This window comes from Heterodontus francisci, chromosome 8, assembly GCF_036365525.1.
Source record: "Heterodontus francisci isolate sHetFra1 chromosome 8, sHetFra1.hap1, whole genome shotgun sequence".
Taxonomy (NCBI): Eukaryota; Metazoa; Chordata; class Chondrichthyes; order Heterodontiformes; family Heterodontidae; genus Heterodontus; species Heterodontus francisci.
In genome coordinates, this window is record NC_090378.1 from 96,595,206 (window position 1) to 96,613,725 (window position 18,520).

The window sequence follows — 18,520 nt, forward strand, 5'->3', positions numbered from 1 at the left end:
ATGCATTTAAGGGGAGCCTAGACAAGCATATGATGGAGAAGGGAATAGAGAGTTATGGCTGATAGAGCTAGATGAAGAAGGATGGGAGGGGGCTCAAGTGGAGCATAAACATCAGCATGGACTGGTTGGGCTGAATGGCCTGTTTCTGTGCTTATATTCTATGTAATTCATCAAAAAACGGGTTCCAAATTCAAGAAGCAACACCAAATTTCAGGTGTCAGATTTTCATGTGTTACATCAGCATCCTTACAGAGGCCAGGGAACATCTGCCTTGCATTTCTGTTCTTGATCATGATTCCTTATTGGAGGTGCTGTTTGTGGTGGATTTTGGCTGAGGGCAAAATATGGGAACTGTCAAATATTCTAGGCAGTCACCGTTTAGATATAGCCATGGATAATGGCCCCACTTGACCAAGTTACCAGAGACCAATTATCATCTGCAGCATCAGACTGCAGGAAGGTGCAAGTATCTTCAGAGAAGGAACTCAGACCTTTTAAGGTAAAGTTGTGATAAGTTTTGGTTTGTTTGTCCACCTAAATTCCGATTGAGGTGTCAAGGTTATACTTCATAAAGATTACGAGCAACATCCGCTTCGCAGTTCTGAGATTTTCTTCTTGTGTTTGTCATTTCCCATGTCACTTGAGCCACATAACCAGCAGAGGTTATTCTCAGATGCAATCCTGGGCCTGAGAATTTTTATTCTGTTAAATTTCAGTAATGGTTGAGATCATCCAGCAAAGATGATTTGCATTTTCCATTTTGCATTTGAAGAAGTTACAATGAACTCCTAGGTGAGTTAATTGAGTCAGCAACAATGATGGTTTACCCACAACGTCCTGACAATGCAAGTTTGAGTATTTTGACCTACATTGTGGACCCCTACTAGTTAACTTTCTTAATCCCGCTCCGCTCCAAATATGTAATTTTCGCCACCATTCTACCTCCCTGCATTCTCATGGTATTGAGATTAAAGCTCATTACATTATTTTTTTTAAAAGCAAAATACTGCAGATGTTGGAAATCTGAAATAAACACAAGAAATGCTGGAAATACTCAGCAGGTCTGGCAGCATCTGTGGAGAGAGAAGAAGAAGAGTCACTGACCCGAAACGTTAACTCTGCTTCTCTTTCCACATTATTTTTATTGTTCATTGTCTATGAGGCCGTCACTGGTAAGGCCAACAGTTAATCCCCCCCGCCCCCCCGCAATGTATTGAGACAGGACAGAATTTCAACCCAACAACATGATTGGTTCAAGCTCAGTTCTTAATCCCAGAATGGTACAGAAGCATGGGCAGTGCTTTTTTTTTGTTTAAATTGAGAAACCTCAGTGAGGAGACAAGGCCTTTAATGCAGGAGAGCATTATGATTAAAAAGAATGTTTTAAAAAAAAAGGTACGTCAGAAGGGATTAGGAGACACTAAGCTTCAAAGATCCAAAGATTGCAGGAAGAAGGGAAGACAATGAGAAAGGAGGTCTAGAGTTTTGAGCTACTCTTTAATCTTAAAAGAATTGCTCGTTGATGATGGATAGTGTACTTCAGAATCACAAAGTTATATCCTCAACTGCTTTTTACACTATATTCAACAATAGCTGAGTTAGATAAACCCACGACCTCTACCACCTAGAAGGACAAGGGCAGCAGGTGCATGGGAACACCACCAACTATAAATTCTCCTCCATGTCACACACTATCCTAACTTGAAACTATATCACCATTTCTCCTTCATTGCTGGGTCAAAATCCTGGAACTCCCTACCTAACAGCATTACATGGACTGCAGCCGTTCAAGGAGGGGCTCACCACCAACTTCTCAAAGGAATTTAGGGATGGGCAATTAAATGCTGGCCTTGCCAGCGACGCCCACATCCCATGAATGAATAACAAAAATAATTTGTCCTGACCCATACTTAACCCTCAACCAACATCACTAAAACAAATCATCAGGCCATGTATCTTATCGTAGTTTGTGGGACCTTGCACTGTGCAAATTAGCTGCTGTGTTTCCTACATCACAACAGTGACTATATCTCATTGGCTGTGAAGCACTTTGTGACGTTAAATAAATGCAAGTTCTTTCTTTCTAATTAGGTGATTATGTTAATTTACTTTTTAAAGATGTGGTCTTTAACATTGGATAGAATATTTTAAGAAAGACACTGCACTGTATGTCACTGTAAAGTAATTCACAGAGAGGGCAATCCATGAGGTGATCACCTTGCACCATAACATTTAGAGACATCAATGTGCAACTTTTGAAAGTGCATCATTCAGTCCACTTTGTGTGTAATTTTCAAAATATCCTGCAATGTCAAAGTTAGGAATCAAACAAAAACTCCTCAATTAGAAGTGCTTCATGGTCAGGTGGCCACATTCACAACCCTCCACAGCAATGCAGTATTAAACGTGAAGTGGGAATGCAAAAAACATTTTGAGTTCATGTATTTGAACTGCTACTTAGTATGTATCAATATGATTTGCGATGTCTTACGCATCTAAAACCACAAAAACAGCTAAGGCACAAACCACAAGTCTTTAGTGCAAATATGATCAGTTGATAAAAGGCGCACATTTTTCTAAAGTAACTTGGCGAGTGTGTGGAAACGTTTGGTCGGCTGTTGTCACACTTCAATCAAAAAGAGGTGTGTGTGTGGGCCACACACGGAACGGATTCTCGCTATAAAAAGAAGCACCGGAGGTGGGGTGAGCAAAACCTGAAAGCTTGGTCTGCAATACGTGAGCCAGTGGATTACTCTGCTCTTGGACAGACTACTGAAGGAGGGGTCGTCGTACACTGTAGGAAATACAACACCGCTTATTTTTTGTGTAATCGAACCATGCAACAGAATTATCTATATCCACAAGTGTATACGGTGGATGGCGGTCCGAACCTCAATCCTTATGTGCCAGCACCAGCCTGGGCACTGCCGACATTGAAGAAAAAGAGAAAGCTGGATTGGAAGACTATGGGCATCATTTTGCTTCTGAACTTAGTTCTCCTAGCACTGGCAGGGCTGGCTCTAGGGACTGTCTATTTAATTGATCTTCGAAAGGAGATCCACGAAATGAAACAGGTACATGCCCAGGCAAAATATTGGGAGGTGGGGATGGGAGAAATAAATCAAGAGATCAGAATATGCGAACTAATCTTTGTGTTCCTTTTTATCAGGGTAATGGAGGCAAGGGTCCACATGCAGAGAAGATTATTGGTGAGTATGGGCTAATTAAATGCAAATATGCAATATTTCATAGGCATGATGTGAAAATCTAGCACATATGACTTTATTGCCTCTTGGGACCCAGCACACATCAGAGGGTTCCATTATATTTCAGGGCCAAACGGGCCAATTTTGAGATTTCAAAGAGAATGATAATAGAAGAAGGACTAAACACAACCAGCATCAAACGGAATGGAAATAGGAGGCGTATGCTTGTAATGTTTCACTAAATAAATATTTGAGTAAAGATTGGCTCAAGTACTATTCTTCATCAACTGGCTTTCTGGAATGTAACCATATGGGCAGCCACAAACACACTCACTTTGATGTATTTTTGAATGGATAGGATGTTAGTTTCATTTCACTTATTGTAACCTGACTGAGATACATATGAATATTCTTTTGCAAACACCTCATTGATTCAATCAATCTAACTGACTCTCAAAAAAAGTTATCTATAACTGAGCTTGTATTTGTTTAGAATATGATCCTATATGCTGTTCTGTCTCTGATTGCCATGTCTTCACTACTTATGTCTTTTAATAGGAGCTCAGAATGTTACAAAGCCACCTAAGGATCTCAGAACAGCTGCACATCTCACAGGTCAGTAATTACATATTGTTACATAGGAAGAGTAGAATGAACATTAAAAAATGGAATATGAAGAGAAAAAAAGGACAGATAGTGAAATAGAAACTAATGGCAGAGATGCAAGAATAGGTCAAGCAAGGGAATGAAGCAGCTGAGCTGTGCAGATATAGGGGGAAAACATCAAGAGAAGGAAACCAAAGCAGATTTGACAAAAGTAAACCTACAAAAATAAGGAATGAAACGGAGAGGTACAATTTTAAAGACCACTTCTATCTTTGGTTTCAATCAGTGTTAGATTAGGCTAAATGTCCAAGTGCACAGTGGACAGTTGCATTTGGTCAGACAGCATAGAAAAGGTTTTATTGCCCTTGAATTTGTGCAGAATTGGGCATCAAAGATAATCCCTGCTCTCAGGAATCTTTGAGGATTAAGGACTTTCCATTTGTTCTCACTGGAAAAGGAAAGGCTTCAGGGCAACCTAGTAGAAGTTTTCAAAATTTTATGGGAGAATTGATAAAGTTGATCCAAACTTTTCACACTAACAAAAGCTCCAAGCACTGGGTGGGGTGGGGGGCGGGGTGGAAATCAATTAAAAATTAGGAAATTAAGGTTTCACAGAAGAGGGAAATAGTCATATGGATTAAATTATAAGAGAAGATTGAGCCTAATAGTAAAATCTGGTTGAAGAGTCAATTAAGTATGTTTCTGGATAGTGTGAAAGGATTGAGGGAAATGGTGAGAAGGAAGTTGGACTAATATCGACAAAAAATGCATGGATTTATAGGACTTTTCCTGTTCCTAATCGTCATGTCCCAAACTCTCCAAATCAGACAACCTTTCTACATAACAGAAAATCAAAGTTGGTGCAGTATCGCTATCTTGCCACTAGCTGTCACCAACACAATTAGTAAGTACTGTATCATACATATAGACTGTCACAGTTCTCAAACTCTTAATCTTAATTTCTTGAATCTGGTACTAGACCTCTGTAAATTATAAATCTAAGTTATGTTAGTTCCTACAACAAGGAATAGTTCAGCAATCTCCATACCTATAACAACATGTATTTGAATTAGAAACAATATCATACTGAAAATTCCTTTCACTGTAACATAATTCCACCACAGTAGAAGCAGAATCCATACCAATGAGGTGCCATGTAGATACATTTGCCTCAAGCATTCAGTTTCTGTTATCCTTGTCACTCATACAATATAAGTAGTCCAAATAACACTTAAACCAGTGAGTATTCAGTACACACATAAATAAAAACAAGAAATGCTGGAACCACTCAGCAGGTCTGGCAGCATCTGTGGAAAGAGAAGCAGAGTTGACGTTTCGGGTCAGTGACCCTTCTTCGGAACTGACAAATATTAGAAAAGTCACAGGTTATAAGCAAGTGAGGTGGGGGTGGGGCAAGAGATAACAAAGGAGGTCTAGATTGGACCAGGCCGCATAGCTGACCAAAAGGTCACGGAGCAAAGGCAAACAATATGTTAATAGTGTGTTGAAAGACAAAGCATTAGTACAAATTAGGTGTTAATACACTGAATATTGAACAGCAGCAAGTGCAAACCTGAAAAAAACAGTGAGTAAGCAAACTGAACAAACTAAGATGAAATGAAATAAATGCAAAAAAAAGATTGTAAAAAATGTAAAAAAGAATGTAAAAAGAAAGAAAAAAAAAATCACTAAAAATGAAAGTAAAATGGGGGGCTGTCATGCTCTGAAATTATTGAACTCAATGTTCAGTCCGGCAGGCTGTAGTGTGCCTAATCGATAGATGAGATGCTGTTCCTCGAGCTTGCGTTGATGTTCACTGGAATACTGCAGCAATTCCAGGACAGAGATGTGAGCATGAGAGCAGGGGGGAGTGTTGAAATGGCAAGCAACCGGAAGCTCAGGGTCCTGCTTGCGAACTGAGCGGAGATGTTCCGCAAAGCGGTCACCCAGTCTGCGCTTGGTCTCCCCAATGTAGAGTATTCAGTACACATTGTGTTTAAACTTGAATTGTTTTTTAATCTTTATTTGCAATGACTTTATTGCAGGGGATGCAATCACTGCAGGATCCAACCCTCTCATGTGGGATGATCACAGAGGCCATGCCTTTACCAGGGGTGTTCTATACAAAGACAGAGGCCTGGTTGTCAATGAATCTGGGATTTTCTTTGTTTACTCAAAGATCTATTTCCGATCGCATAAGTGTGAAGAAAACAAGAACTTAGAGCACATCGTGTTCAAACGAACGGACCGCTATCATAAAGACTTAATTCTAATGGAAACCAGGAAAACAAACTATTGTTCTGTGTACAGCAGGGAATGGGCTACAAATAGCTATCAAGCAGGAATAATACAGCTCTTAAAAGGTGAATCCCTTTATGTCAATGTGTCATATCCAAAGCTAGTTAACTTTGATGAGTCTAAAACTTTCTTTGGATTGTATAGGCTTTAGTTCATATTGCTAATTTATATATTACTGAAAAGCTGAAATAGCTCTATTTAAAAAAAAATAAATAAATAAAAACATTTTACCCACCCATGTCCGCAGCACCGCCATTTAAAATCTTTGGGCTTTGATTTATCCCAAGTCCCAGCACATCATTTCTCAACTGGAAACAGATTTAAGAAGGCAACTCACTTGATATTCCTACCCTGTTTTCTAGAGGATGAAACTGTTCACCACTTGGCAGCTCCCAGTAGCCCAGCCTGGGAAAGAGAATTTGCCCTGTGGGGGCAAAAGGGAGGGGGGCAGGGGGTACAAAGTGAAAAGAGGTGGCACTTGAATCATGGACTGGTGCACTGACTGATGCACTGTGATGCTGCACCACTTCCAGTCGTGTTCTTCTTCTGACTATTGTCTGTGGATCCTTCAACATTGGCAAACAGATGGTAATAAGCAGCAAATAGCAACTGACTGGAAATGTAATAACGTTCAAAAATTCAATGAAAATATACATGTAAAACATGGGACTGTGCATATACAGGAAAAGACCATGTTGTGTCCTGCTTACAATTAGGTTTGCAACAGGACTGGCTGTGATAGCCCTTGATGAGTGATAAATCTTGCCTTAACAATGATTTCATCAGTTTTGAAACCTGCTTAAATTAGGTTTGAGTGCAAATGGATTTGGCTGTGTGTACAAATGTAAATTTATCCCAGTGAAATGTAGAGAGGCTTTGCCTGAGAAATGTATAGTTATGCATGGATTCTATGTGGTCTCATTGCATTACTGATTTGTGATTTGTTCTATGTGAGAAAGTACCTGTGGCAGCAAAGCATGTCCGAATGGACAGTCTTTGATTTTATGTCACTTTAAAACACAGCACACTATAGTAACCAATTTATGATAAATATTTGTGCAATAATAACTTCCACAATGACAATTGTAGAATGTAACTCTTAGATTGGTTTATTTTTATATATGGCAAATTATTTATGAATAAAACTCAATCTTAGAAAAACAGTCTATAGAAATGAGTAAGCATGTGTGATTAGGAATCTAATGGCATACTTCTATTTCCTTTTTAATGAGGATGCAAAATTCTATTCATTTTCATCCTTTTTACAAGACTCAATGGGCCATGCAATGCCTGCAGCCCCAAACAGGACTCTCTCAATGGTGCTCTTCAGGCCTTGATATGAGGACAGAGATATGATAACATCCCTCCAGTATTCCCTGTCCTTTTCTTCCTGCTCCTTCCCCTCCATCCCAGTGGAAAAGTCTCCAGCTTCTCCACAATGGCTTTGTTAAGATCAGGAGCTAATCTTTCATTTCACCATTTCATTGCCACCAAATGGATACCTTCCAGTGCTATTTGTGTACTGTCTGCTATGGCTCAGTTGGTAGCACTATTGCTTCTGAGTCAGAAGGTTGTGGGTTCAAGTCCCACTCTTGTGGCTGGATTTTATTCCTGTGTTCCACAGCGACACACTTTGAACTTGACGTGAAAGGGTCCCCGTGATATTACGCGTGGGGGCTGATTTAAATAGAGGGGGCAGAGCGGCCACACCCTATGACGTGGAGTGGGCAGTTGCCGCGTCCCCAGCAATGGCGTCTGGTGCCCGGGCCATTTTTAAAGGGCTTTAAGCTCTTAGAAGTAATTTTAATTTTTAAAGGAAAAGTATTCGGAATTTTTAATTAACAAATAATAAAGTTATGGAGGCTCTTCCCTAACCCCTTCAATGGTCATTTCAACGCCCGATATGACCAACATTTGCCTTTTTCCCAACCCGAACTCCACCCCCACCCCCCCCCCCAACAACCTTCTAACTTTTGCCCTTCAATCCCTTCCCACCATTCCCACATCCAATAAAATGTGATTTCCCTGCTCCCCCACCCCTCCCATCCTGAAAATTTTATTCCTCCCTCCCCTTCCCATCAGGTTCTCACCTCGGAACTCCATATGGTGTGCGAAGGCCAAACGGAGGCCATAAAATCGGTGTGGGACGGCCACTGCCTGCAGGTAAGTTAATTTACATGTCTTTATTGCTAATTGGAATATTTAGATAAAGAGCCTGCCACCAGGCCAGGGGGTGGGGGTGGGTGATGGGGAGGTGGGCGCACCGTGGCCCCCCCCGCTGCTGGTACATTGCAGCGGGCCCTTCTCTCTGTTGGGGGTTGAGGTGGGCCTCTCCCCACAGAATTCTACGGGCTCCCTCGCCGCGACCCACAGCGTCGATGGGCTCGTAAAGTTCAGCCCAAGGACTTCAGCACAAAAATCAAGGCCGTTACTCCAGTGTAGTACTGAGGGAATGCTAATACAAAAGCAAAACATTGTGGTTGATGGAAATCCGGAATAAAAGAAAATGCTGGAAATACTCAAGTCTGGCAGCATCTGTAGAGAAAGAGAGTTAACATTTCAGGTCTGTGACCTTTCATCAGATCTGAGCAAAAGTAGGAATATAATAGGTTTGAGCAAGTGAAAGGGGGAGGGTGGGAAGAACAACAAAATGGAAGGTCTGTGATAGAGTGGAGGACAGGAGAGATTAAATGACAAAAGGTTTCAAGGTGCAGAGCCAAAGGGAGTGGTATTGGGGCAAGTAAAGAAACAAAAGATGTGTCCAGAGGAGGTGTGAATGGTAGGATCCTGAATAGCTGCTGTCAGGCAAAAAAAATCACAAAACAAAATGTGAGCAGAGGTTATGATCTAAAATTGTGGAACTCAATGTTGGGTTCAGAAGGCTCTAAAGTGCCCAGTTGAAAGATGAGGTGCTGTTCCTTAAGCTTCATTGGAACACTGCAGCAGGCCAAGGCCAGGAAGGTCAAACTGAGAGGAAGATAGAGAATTAAAATGACAAAGCTTTTGCACTGGAGTGCTGACTTGGGGCTGCATTAGAGTGCTAAAGTGGGAGTTTTGTGACTGAGGGTAATTAAGGGTTAGCTTTATCTAAAGTCTAGTCTTTTATTTAGCAAATTAACTTAATAGTTGCTGTTTGGGTTGGAGAAGGTGAGTTTTCGACCAGCTTTAAACAGAGTTCACTCAGGCTCTGCTTGCATATGCACCTTGTTAATTGGATAACTGGCTTAAACCAGTTTTCAGGGGCTAGAGTCAGACAGTATAAAAGTGGGCCATCTTACAGTGCTGACTTCATTTGCACTGGAGCTCTGACTTGGGGTTGCATTAGTGTGCTAAAGTGGGAGTTTTGTGACTGAGGGAGTTTGGTGAGGAGGGAGCAAAGAGCTCCTTTCATTTCCTACCTGTCCTCAAAGAGCGTGAGGGGAGCCGAGAGTTTCCAAAGAGCACAGCTGACTGGTGAGTAACTCCTGGTGGGTATTTTCAAACTGGATTGAATTGTAAGTCATTGTTTTAGCAAGACTTGGTTGATTTTTTAAAATTATAATAGTCTTCTAAAGTTTTAAATTGAAAGGGTGTGGTCATGGCAGGAGAGCTTAAAGCCGTGGTTTGCTCCTCTTGTATGTGGGAATCCGAGAACATTTCCAGTCCCCTGGACCAACATGTGTGCAGGAAGTGTGTCCAGCTGCAGCTCCTGGAAGCTAGGGTTTCAGAGCTGGAACGGCTTCTGGAAACACTGTGGAACATCCGCGAGTCTGAGAGCATCGTGGATAGCACGTTTAGAGAGGTGGTCACACCACAGCTGAAGGGACTTGAGGAAGGAAGGGAATGGGGGACCACCAGGCAGTGCAAGAGAAACAGGCAGTTAGTTCAGGAGTCCCCTGGGGTCCTGCTTGCAAATCGGTATTCCATTTTGGAGGCTGATGAGGCTAGTTCCTCCAGGGAATGCAGTCTGGCACTGCAAGCAGCAGTCTGCACAGGAATGGGAAAGAGAGGAAGGGCAATAGTAATAGGGGATTCTATAGTCAGGGGAACAGATAGGCGCTACTGTGGCCATCAACATGACTCCAGGATGGTGTGTTGCCTCCCTGGTGCCAGGGACCGGGATGTCACTGCAGGGCTTCTTGAAGGGGAGGGTGATAAGGTAGAGGTCATGGTACATGTTGGTACCAATGACATAGGCAGAAAGAGGGATGAGGTCTTGCATCAAGAATTCAGGGAGTTAGGCAGTAGACGAAAAAGCAGGACCTCTCGGGTTATAATCTCTGGATTACTCCCAGTGCCACGTGCTAGCGAGTATAGAAATAGGAGAATAGCACAGATGAGTGTGTGGCTTAAGAGCTGGTACAGGAGGGAGGGTTTTAGATTCCTGGACCACTGGGACCGTTTCTGGGGAAGGTGGGATCTGTACAAGCGGGACAGTCTACATCTGAACCAGAGGGGGACTAACATCCTTGCTGGCGGGTTTGCTAGTGCTGTTGGGAGGAGTTTAAACTAATTTGGCAGGGGGAGGGGACGCAGACTCCTAGCAGAATAGGGACACAGCTAAACACAGGAAAGCAAACAAGTCAGAGGGAATACAGCGGAAGTAGGTTTCAAGGGAGTAAGACCAGGATGGAAGGCCTCTACTTTAATGCCTGGTGTATTACAGGTAAAACGGATGAGTTAAGGGCAAGGATTGACACATGGAATTGTGATATAGTAGCCATCACGGAGACATGGCTGAGGGGGAGGGGGGGCAGAATTGGCAGCTCAATATCCCGGGATATAGAATCTTCAGGCGAGACAGAGGAGGGGGCATTGCCATATTAATTAAGGAGTCAGATACTGCAGTAAGGAGAGATGATATCTTGGAGGGGGCATCAAATGAAGCTTTATGGGTAGAGTTTAGGAATAAAAAATGGACAGCCACATTGCTAGGTGTTTATTATAGACCCCCAGATAGTCAGCGGGAAATTGAGGAGCAAATATGTGCAGAGGCGGCACAGTGGCGCAGTGGTTAGCACCGCAGCCTCACAGCTCCAGCGACCCGGGTTCAATTCCGGCTACTGCCTGTGTGGAGTTTGCAAGTTCTCCCTGTGTCTGCGTGGGTTTCCTCCGGGTGCTCCGGTTTCCTCCCACATGCCAAAGACTTGCAGGTTGATAGGTTAATTGGCCATTATAAATTGCCCCTAGTATAGGTAGGTGGTAGGGAAATATAGGCACAGGTGGGGATGTTGTGGGAATATGGGATTAGTGTAGGATTAGTATAGATGGGTGGTTGATGGTCGGCACAGACTCGGTGGGCCAAAGGGCCTGTTTCAGTGCTGTATCTCTAAACTAAACTAAAAACTAAAGGTGTGTAAAAATAATAATAGGGTAATTATATTAGGTGATTTCAACTTTCCCAACATTAATTGGGATAGTCATCGTGTTAAGTGCTTAGATGGAGTGGAGTTCTTAAAATGTATACAGGAGAACTTTTTAGCTCAATATGTAGAGGATCCAACCAGGGAGGGTGCAGTGCTGGACCTAATTTTGGGGAATGAAGCCAGACAGGTGGTTGATGTGTTGGTGGGGGAGCATTTTGGTGATAGCGACCACAACATGGTACAATTTAGGCTTGTTATGGAGAAAGAAATAGACAAGTTGCAAGAAAAGGTTTTGGATTGAGGAGAGTGAATTTTAGTAAAATAAGGCAGGATCTGGCCAAGGTAGACTGGAAAGAGTTACTTGTCAGGAAATCTACAGCAGAGCAGTGGGGGGCATGGGGAGGGTACAGGCCCAACATGTTCCCCCGAGGGTAATAGGTAGGAGCAACAAACCCAGAGAACCATGGATGACCAGAAACATTCAGGGTACAATGAGAAGGAAAAGAGAGGCTTTTAGGAAATACAAGGAGAGCAAATCAACGGAAGCATTAGAGGAGTACAGAAAGTGTAGGATGGAGCTTAAGAAAGCAATTAGGAGAACAAAGAGGGGATATGAGAACACTCTGGCTGGTAAAAGTAGGGAAAATCCCAAGATATTCTATGTTATATCAATGGGAAGAGGATAACCAGAGAAAGAGTAGGACCCATTAGGAACCAAGGGGGAAATCTGTGGGTGGAGCCAGAGGACATTGGTAGGGTGTTGAACGAATACTTCACATCTGTCTTCACCCAAGAGAATGAGGGTGTCGATATGGAACTGAGAGAGAGAGAGACTGCGAGGTTCTTGAGCAAATTATCATAGGGAGTGATAAGGTATTGGAGGTTTTGGCAGGTTTAAAAGGTCCGGACGATTTCTGTCCCAGGATGCTGTGGGAGGCAAGGGTGGAGATTGCAGGGGCTCTGACCCAAATTTTTAATTGCTCTCTGGCCACGGGGGATGTGCCAGAGGACTGGAGAACAGCTAATGTGGTCCCATTATTTAAGAAAGGTTGTAGAGATAAGCCGGGGAACTACAGACCAGTGGGTCTCACGTCAGTGGTGGGGAAACTATTGGAGAAAATTCTGAAGGAGAGAATCTATTTCCACTTGGAGAGGCAAAATTTGATTAGGAATAGTCAGCATGGCTTTGTCAGAGGGAGGTCATGCCTAACAAATTTGATTGAATTTTTTGAGCATGTGACCAGGTGTGTAGATGAGGGTAGTGCAGTTGATGTCGTTTACATGGATTTCAGCAAAGCCTTTGACAAGGTCCCACATGGGAGACTTATCAAGAAAGCAAATGCACATAGGATACAGGGTAACTTGATAAGGTGGATTCAAAATTGGCTTAGCTGTAGGAGCCAAAGAGTGATGACAGACAACTGTTTTAGTGACTGGAAGCCAGTATCACAGGGATCTGTGTTGGGTCCCCTAGTGTTTGTCATTTATATAAACGACATAGATGACTATGTGGGGGGTAGGATCAGTAAATTCGCGGATGACACAAAGATTGGCCGAGTGGTTAATGGTGAGGTGGAGTGTCTTGGGTTACAGGAAAATATAGATGGGATGGTAGATGGAATCTAACCCTGAAAACTTTGGAAGGAGTAATGTGACACGGAAGTATTCAATGAATGGCCTGACACTGGGAAGTTCCGAGGAACAAAAGGACCTTGGCGTGTTTGTCCATAGATCTCTGAAGGCAGAAGGGCAGGTTAATAGGATGATGAAAAAGGCATATGGGACACTTGCCTTTATCAATCGAGGCATAGATTACAAAAGCAGGGAGGTCATGTTGGAGTTATATAGAACTTTGGTAAGGCCACAGCTGGAGTACTGTATGCAATTCTGGTCGCCACATTATAGGAAGGATGTGATTGCACTGGAGGGGATGCAGAGGCGATTCATCAGGATGTTGCCTGGGATGGAACATTTAAGCTATGAAGGGAGGTTGGATAGGCTTGGGTTGTTTTTGCTGGAGCAGAGAAGACTGAGGGGTGACCTGATTGAGGTGTACAAGATTATGAGGGGCATGGACAGGGTGGATAGTGAGCAGCTGTTCCCCTTAGTTGAAGGGTCAGTTACGAGCGGTCACAAGTTTAAGGTGAGGGGCAGGAAGTTTAAGGGGGATTTGAGGAAGAACCTTTTTACCCAGAGGGTGGTGACGGTCTGGAATGCACTGCCTGGGGAGGGTGGTAGAGGCGGGTTGCCCCACATCCTTTAAAAAGTACCTGGATGAGCACTTGGCACGTCATAACATTCAAGGCTATGGGCCAAGTGCTGGCAAATGGGATTAGGTAGACAGGTCAGGTGTCTTTAATGCATCAGTGCAGACTTGATGGGCCGAAGGGCCTCTTCTGCACTGTATTATTCTGTGATTCTGACTGCAAGCTCAGAGTCATGTTTGTGGACTAAGTGGAAGGTGTTCCACAAAGCAGTCACCCAATGTAGAGGAGACCACATTGTGAACAATGAATACATTATACTAAATTGAAAGTACGAGGAAATGACATGTTCCAATAAATTGTCTAGTTATTTCTGTACATGGACTCGTAAATCGTTCTGCTCCTCCACAGTTTCTGGCTCTTTGCCATTTATAAAAAAAATAACCTGATCCATCAAATTGGATGATCTCACACTTCCTCATGTTGAGCTTTATCTGCCTCAGTATTCTCCAATCACTTAATCTATCCATGTCGCTTTGCAACTTCCTGCTCCCATCTCCATTACTTACTGTGCCACCTCAAGCTATGTGCTGTATGGAAATTCACACATGTTGCTTCCCGATCTGTTGAGGTCTTAATCTGTTACACCAGCAGGGGAGAGGCCAAGCATAAGGAAGGTCATTCCCCACAGCAAAGTAGGAAATGTTGAAGGGACATGCTTTCCTAGGCCACTCTTGAAAACCTCCAAGTCTTGGCTAGAGAGTGTGCCATTAACAGAGAACAAGCATGATAATTTTAAATTTGAGCTGTTTCTTAACCAGGAGACAATGTAGGTCAGCAAACACAGGGATGAGGGTGAATGGGATTTGGTATGAGTCAGGAGAGTTTTGGATGAGCTGAAAATTGTGGAGAGTAGGATGTGGGAAACTGGCCAAGAGAGCATTGGAATAATTGGGTCTGTAGGTAACAAAGGCATGGATGAGGATTTCAGCAATGATGGGCTGAGGCAGAGGTGGAAACAGGAGATATTACAGAGGTAGAAGTAGGCGCCCTTGGTGATGGAAATGATATGGAGTCAGAAGCTCAGCTTTGGGTCAAATGGGACACCAAGGTTGTGAACAGTCTGGTTCAGCCTCAGACAGTGGCCAGGGAGAGGGACAGAGTTGTTGGCAAGGGAAAGGAGTTTGTAGTGGGAACCGAAGACAGTGATTTTGCTTGTCCCAATATTCAGGTGGAGGAAATTTTTGCTCATGCTTTACTGGATGTTGGACACACAATGTGGCAAATCACAGACTATGGAGGGGTTGAAAGAGTTGGTTCTGAGGTAAAGTTGGGTGTCAGCGTATATGTGGAATTTGATGTGTTCTCGGATGATGTTGGCGAGGGGTAGCATGTAGATGAGAGGTAGGAGGAGGTCAAGGATAAATCCTTGGGCGACACCTGATGGAACGCTGTGGGAGCAGGATGTGAAGCTAGGAATGGAGAGCTAGGAATGGAACTAGGCGAGTGCAGTCCCATGCAGCGGAAGAACGGAGGAGAAGGTTTTGGAGGAAGATGGTGTAGGTTGCATACCATAGGTGTATGCCATAGTTGAGAGGAATGATGAGGGGTAGTTGACCATACTCATAGTAGCTGTTATTTGTGACTTTGAGAATCATTTCAGTGTTGTGGCAGCTGTGGAAACCTAATTGTGGAGGTTGAAACATGGAGTTGTGGGAGAGCTGGGCACAGATTTGGGAGGCGACACCATGTTCAAGGACTTTGGAGAAGAAATGGAGTTTGCATTGACAAAGGGGTCAAGGGTGGGGCTTTTGAGGAGTGGGTTGATGGTAGATTTGAAGGGAAGGGAGCCAATACTAGAGGAGAGAGAACCATTAATATAGTGAGCATGGGTGCTAGGAAGGGAAGTTGAACGGTCAATAGTTTAGTGGGAAATGGCTCGAGGAAGCAGCAAGTAGGTCTCATAGACAGGATGAGCTCAGAGAGGGCGTGGGAGGAGATAGGAGAGAAATTAGAGAATGACGTGAATTAAGGATGAAGCCTTGGGGAAAGTTCAGCTTGATGGCAAGAGGACGGAGGAAAGCGACAGAGGCAGTTGAACAGATGGTTTCATTCATACCGATAAATATGTCCATCAGCTCCTTGCACTTATTGTTAAAGACGAGAGAGGAGGAGGCAGGACAGAGAGAATTAGGAAGACAGATTGTAGTGTACAAGAGAAGCCAGGGGTTAGCTTTGCATTCCAGGATGATTCTGGAATAATAAGCAGTTTTGGCAGCAGAGACCAGGAGCTAATAATGCTTGATGTGATCCAACCAGACCTGCTGATGGATGGTTAAACCAGCTTTAAAAGAACAATGGTGGGTGCTGTGCTCGTGGGAATGACCAGGGTGAGAGAGAGTAATGGTTCAATGGGGACAACGGTATCAAAGGTGGAGGTGAGGGTATGATTGAGCAGATCTGTAGCTGTAGAAATATTGTGCTGAATAGAGTGCGAAAGGCTAGACAGTTGTGACTTTGAAAATGCTGTTGAAAGTGATTTGGGGAAGAGATTTTTTACCGGGGAGACATGAGGATGAGGTGGGCTTGCGAGTGGCAAGAGGCAAATGAGTGGAGAGGGATACAAGCAAGTGTTCAGAAATGACCTTGTCTAAGATTGACACAATGGGAATAGAGAGGCCAGATGTGAGAACAAGGTTTAACAAGGTTGTGAAAATGGATAGCAGAGTTTGGGGAGGGGTTAAGGGAGTACAAGAGAGCAGTGCAGTGAGATGGAGATTGAAATGAAATGAAGCTGGATAATTTCAATCCAGATCATTGTGTACTCACAATGTGAAACTGGAGTTAAATTGAACATCGCATTGGGAGATGCAAATCCAACCAGCTTTCTTTTTTAAAATGTATTTATTTTGTGGAATTGTTTGGGAGACTGGGTTGAATAATAATCCATGGATAATCAGATGATTGCATATTATTCAGTTCCATTTTTTCCATATGTAGGATAGGTAGGGCAGCCAAAGCCAGAGCTCTCTGGATGACAAAAGCTTATGGGCGAGATATTGGTTCAAGCTGATTTTTGGGCATGGGAGTTGTCATTTGCAACTTGCCTGTGCCCATGCAGATCGAGGTGGGGAGCACACAATTTTCATTTACCACCTCATCTGCATGATTTCTGCAATGGCCTGAGTGGGTCTGCCTCTGCTCTCACACTGTTCCTTTGATAGCCAAGCTGTCTGCGGCCTCTGCACAAAACAGGAGGCCCAGCAGCATTGTTTGCCGATCACATCCAGTTACCCAGCTCCTCTTAAAGGCTCACTGGCTCTTAAAGGGAGGCTGTACACCTGCAAAAATGCCTGACGGAAAATACTGATCTCTGAGCCCATCTGTGGACATGCTCCCAATGCTGCTGAAAGGAGGCCGCTGTTTGCTCCCTTACCCTGGGGCTGGAGTCTCTTCATTCGTGGCTGTTATAAACTATCATCTTCCGCTCACTTGAGTGAATGGTGCTCACAGGCAGTGGTGGGGAGAGCAGCGTTCATGCGCTCCCTGCTCACTCACAATCAGCACTGGGACGGACGCCATCACTCGTGCATATTTCTGCAACGATTCAGAAAGCAAACCCCTTTGGGAATTTTCTCCAATTGACTTTTATCAGAGTCTGAGCAAAGGTTCTGGGAGTGGTGGGAAAGGTCAGAGAATGTTGAATGCTGGGGCTAGCTCGGCTTGGGATCATTCTGTTCCAGGGATGAAGTACTTCAGTTAGGTGGATAGATCTGAGAAGCTGGAGTTGTTCTCCTTCGAGAAGAGATGGTTGAGAGGAGATTTGATTGAGATGTTCAAAATCATGAGCAGTCTAGACAGTGTAGTTAGGGAGAAATTGTTCCCATTGGCAGACAGATCCAGAACCAGAAGACATCGATTTAGGGTGATTGGAAAAAGAAGCAATGACGACATGAAAACTTTTTTTACACAGAGTGGTTAGGATCTGGAATGCACTGCCTGAGACTGTGCTGGAGGCAGATTCAATCGAGGTTTTCAAAAGAGAGTTGGATAATTATCTGAGGAGAAAAAATTTGCAGGGCTACAGGGAAAGGGTGGGTGAGTGGGACTAGCTGCGTTGTTCTTGCAGGAGCTGGCACAGAAACAATGGGCTGCATGGCCTCCTTCTGTGCTATAACCATTCTTTGATTCAATAGAATCAATTTTTAACATTGGAAGGTGTCTTAGCAGGCAAGGGAGAGGGTTCTCCTGTTTAGTAACACCACACTGGATGCTTTGCTGACCAAGGTGGATCCAGGAGGGAGGCAACATTTTCCCAGGTGCAAAAGAAACCCTTCAGATTCATGCTGAAGAGGGAATGGGAGCGGGATGCCCGGGAGGTGAAGACCTGGGGCTGGATTTTTCCTCTGGGGGTGGGAAACAGAATCATAGAAAGTTTAAGGCACAGAAAGAGGTCACTTGGCCCATCGTGTCTGTGCCAGCCATTCAGCTCAGACTGCTGCCATCATGGCTGCATTTTCGGGCCCCATCCATTTCTATTTCTGCCCCTGGCTGGGAGACAAGCAATCTGTCCTCCATTAATTACAAAGATTGCTGAGGTCTTGCCTGGGGGAGTGGCAGTGGCTTTGTGGAGCACAAACTTGGCTGTTCTCCCCGGGATGACAACATTCACGCTCCCACCACTGCCACTCGGCCAGTGCTATTGCTGTGGCCTCTCAGCCAGCCCAGACTGCTGCTGCCTCTGCAGGTGGTGCAGTCTGAAGTCGGGCCCTCAAGACCCAGAGCTGCTCGAGGTCGTCCTGCAAGACCATCTGCAGTCTCCCGCACTGAAAGTCAGCAGCCTTCCACCAGCCATGCTGCA

General features: G+C 43.9%; 1 protein-coding gene across 1 annotated transcript; it reads left to right on the forward strand.

Annotated features, from left to right (window-relative positions):
* The first annotated feature begins 2,688 nt into the window (after positions 1-2,688).
* Positions 2,689-7,231, forward strand: LOC137372576 (tumor necrosis factor ligand superfamily member 6-like). The gene is made up of 4 exons (XM_068036512.1): positions 2,689-3,074; positions 3,170-3,209; positions 3,765-3,821; positions 5,858-7,231. The coding sequence occupies exons 1-4, from the start codon at positions 2,838-2,840 to the stop codon at positions 6,259-6,261; spliced, it is 738 nt and encodes a 245-aa protein (XP_067892613.1). The 5' UTR covers positions 2,689-2,837; the 3' UTR covers positions 6,262-7,231.
* The last annotated feature ends 11,289 nt before the right edge of the window (positions 7,232-18,520 follow it).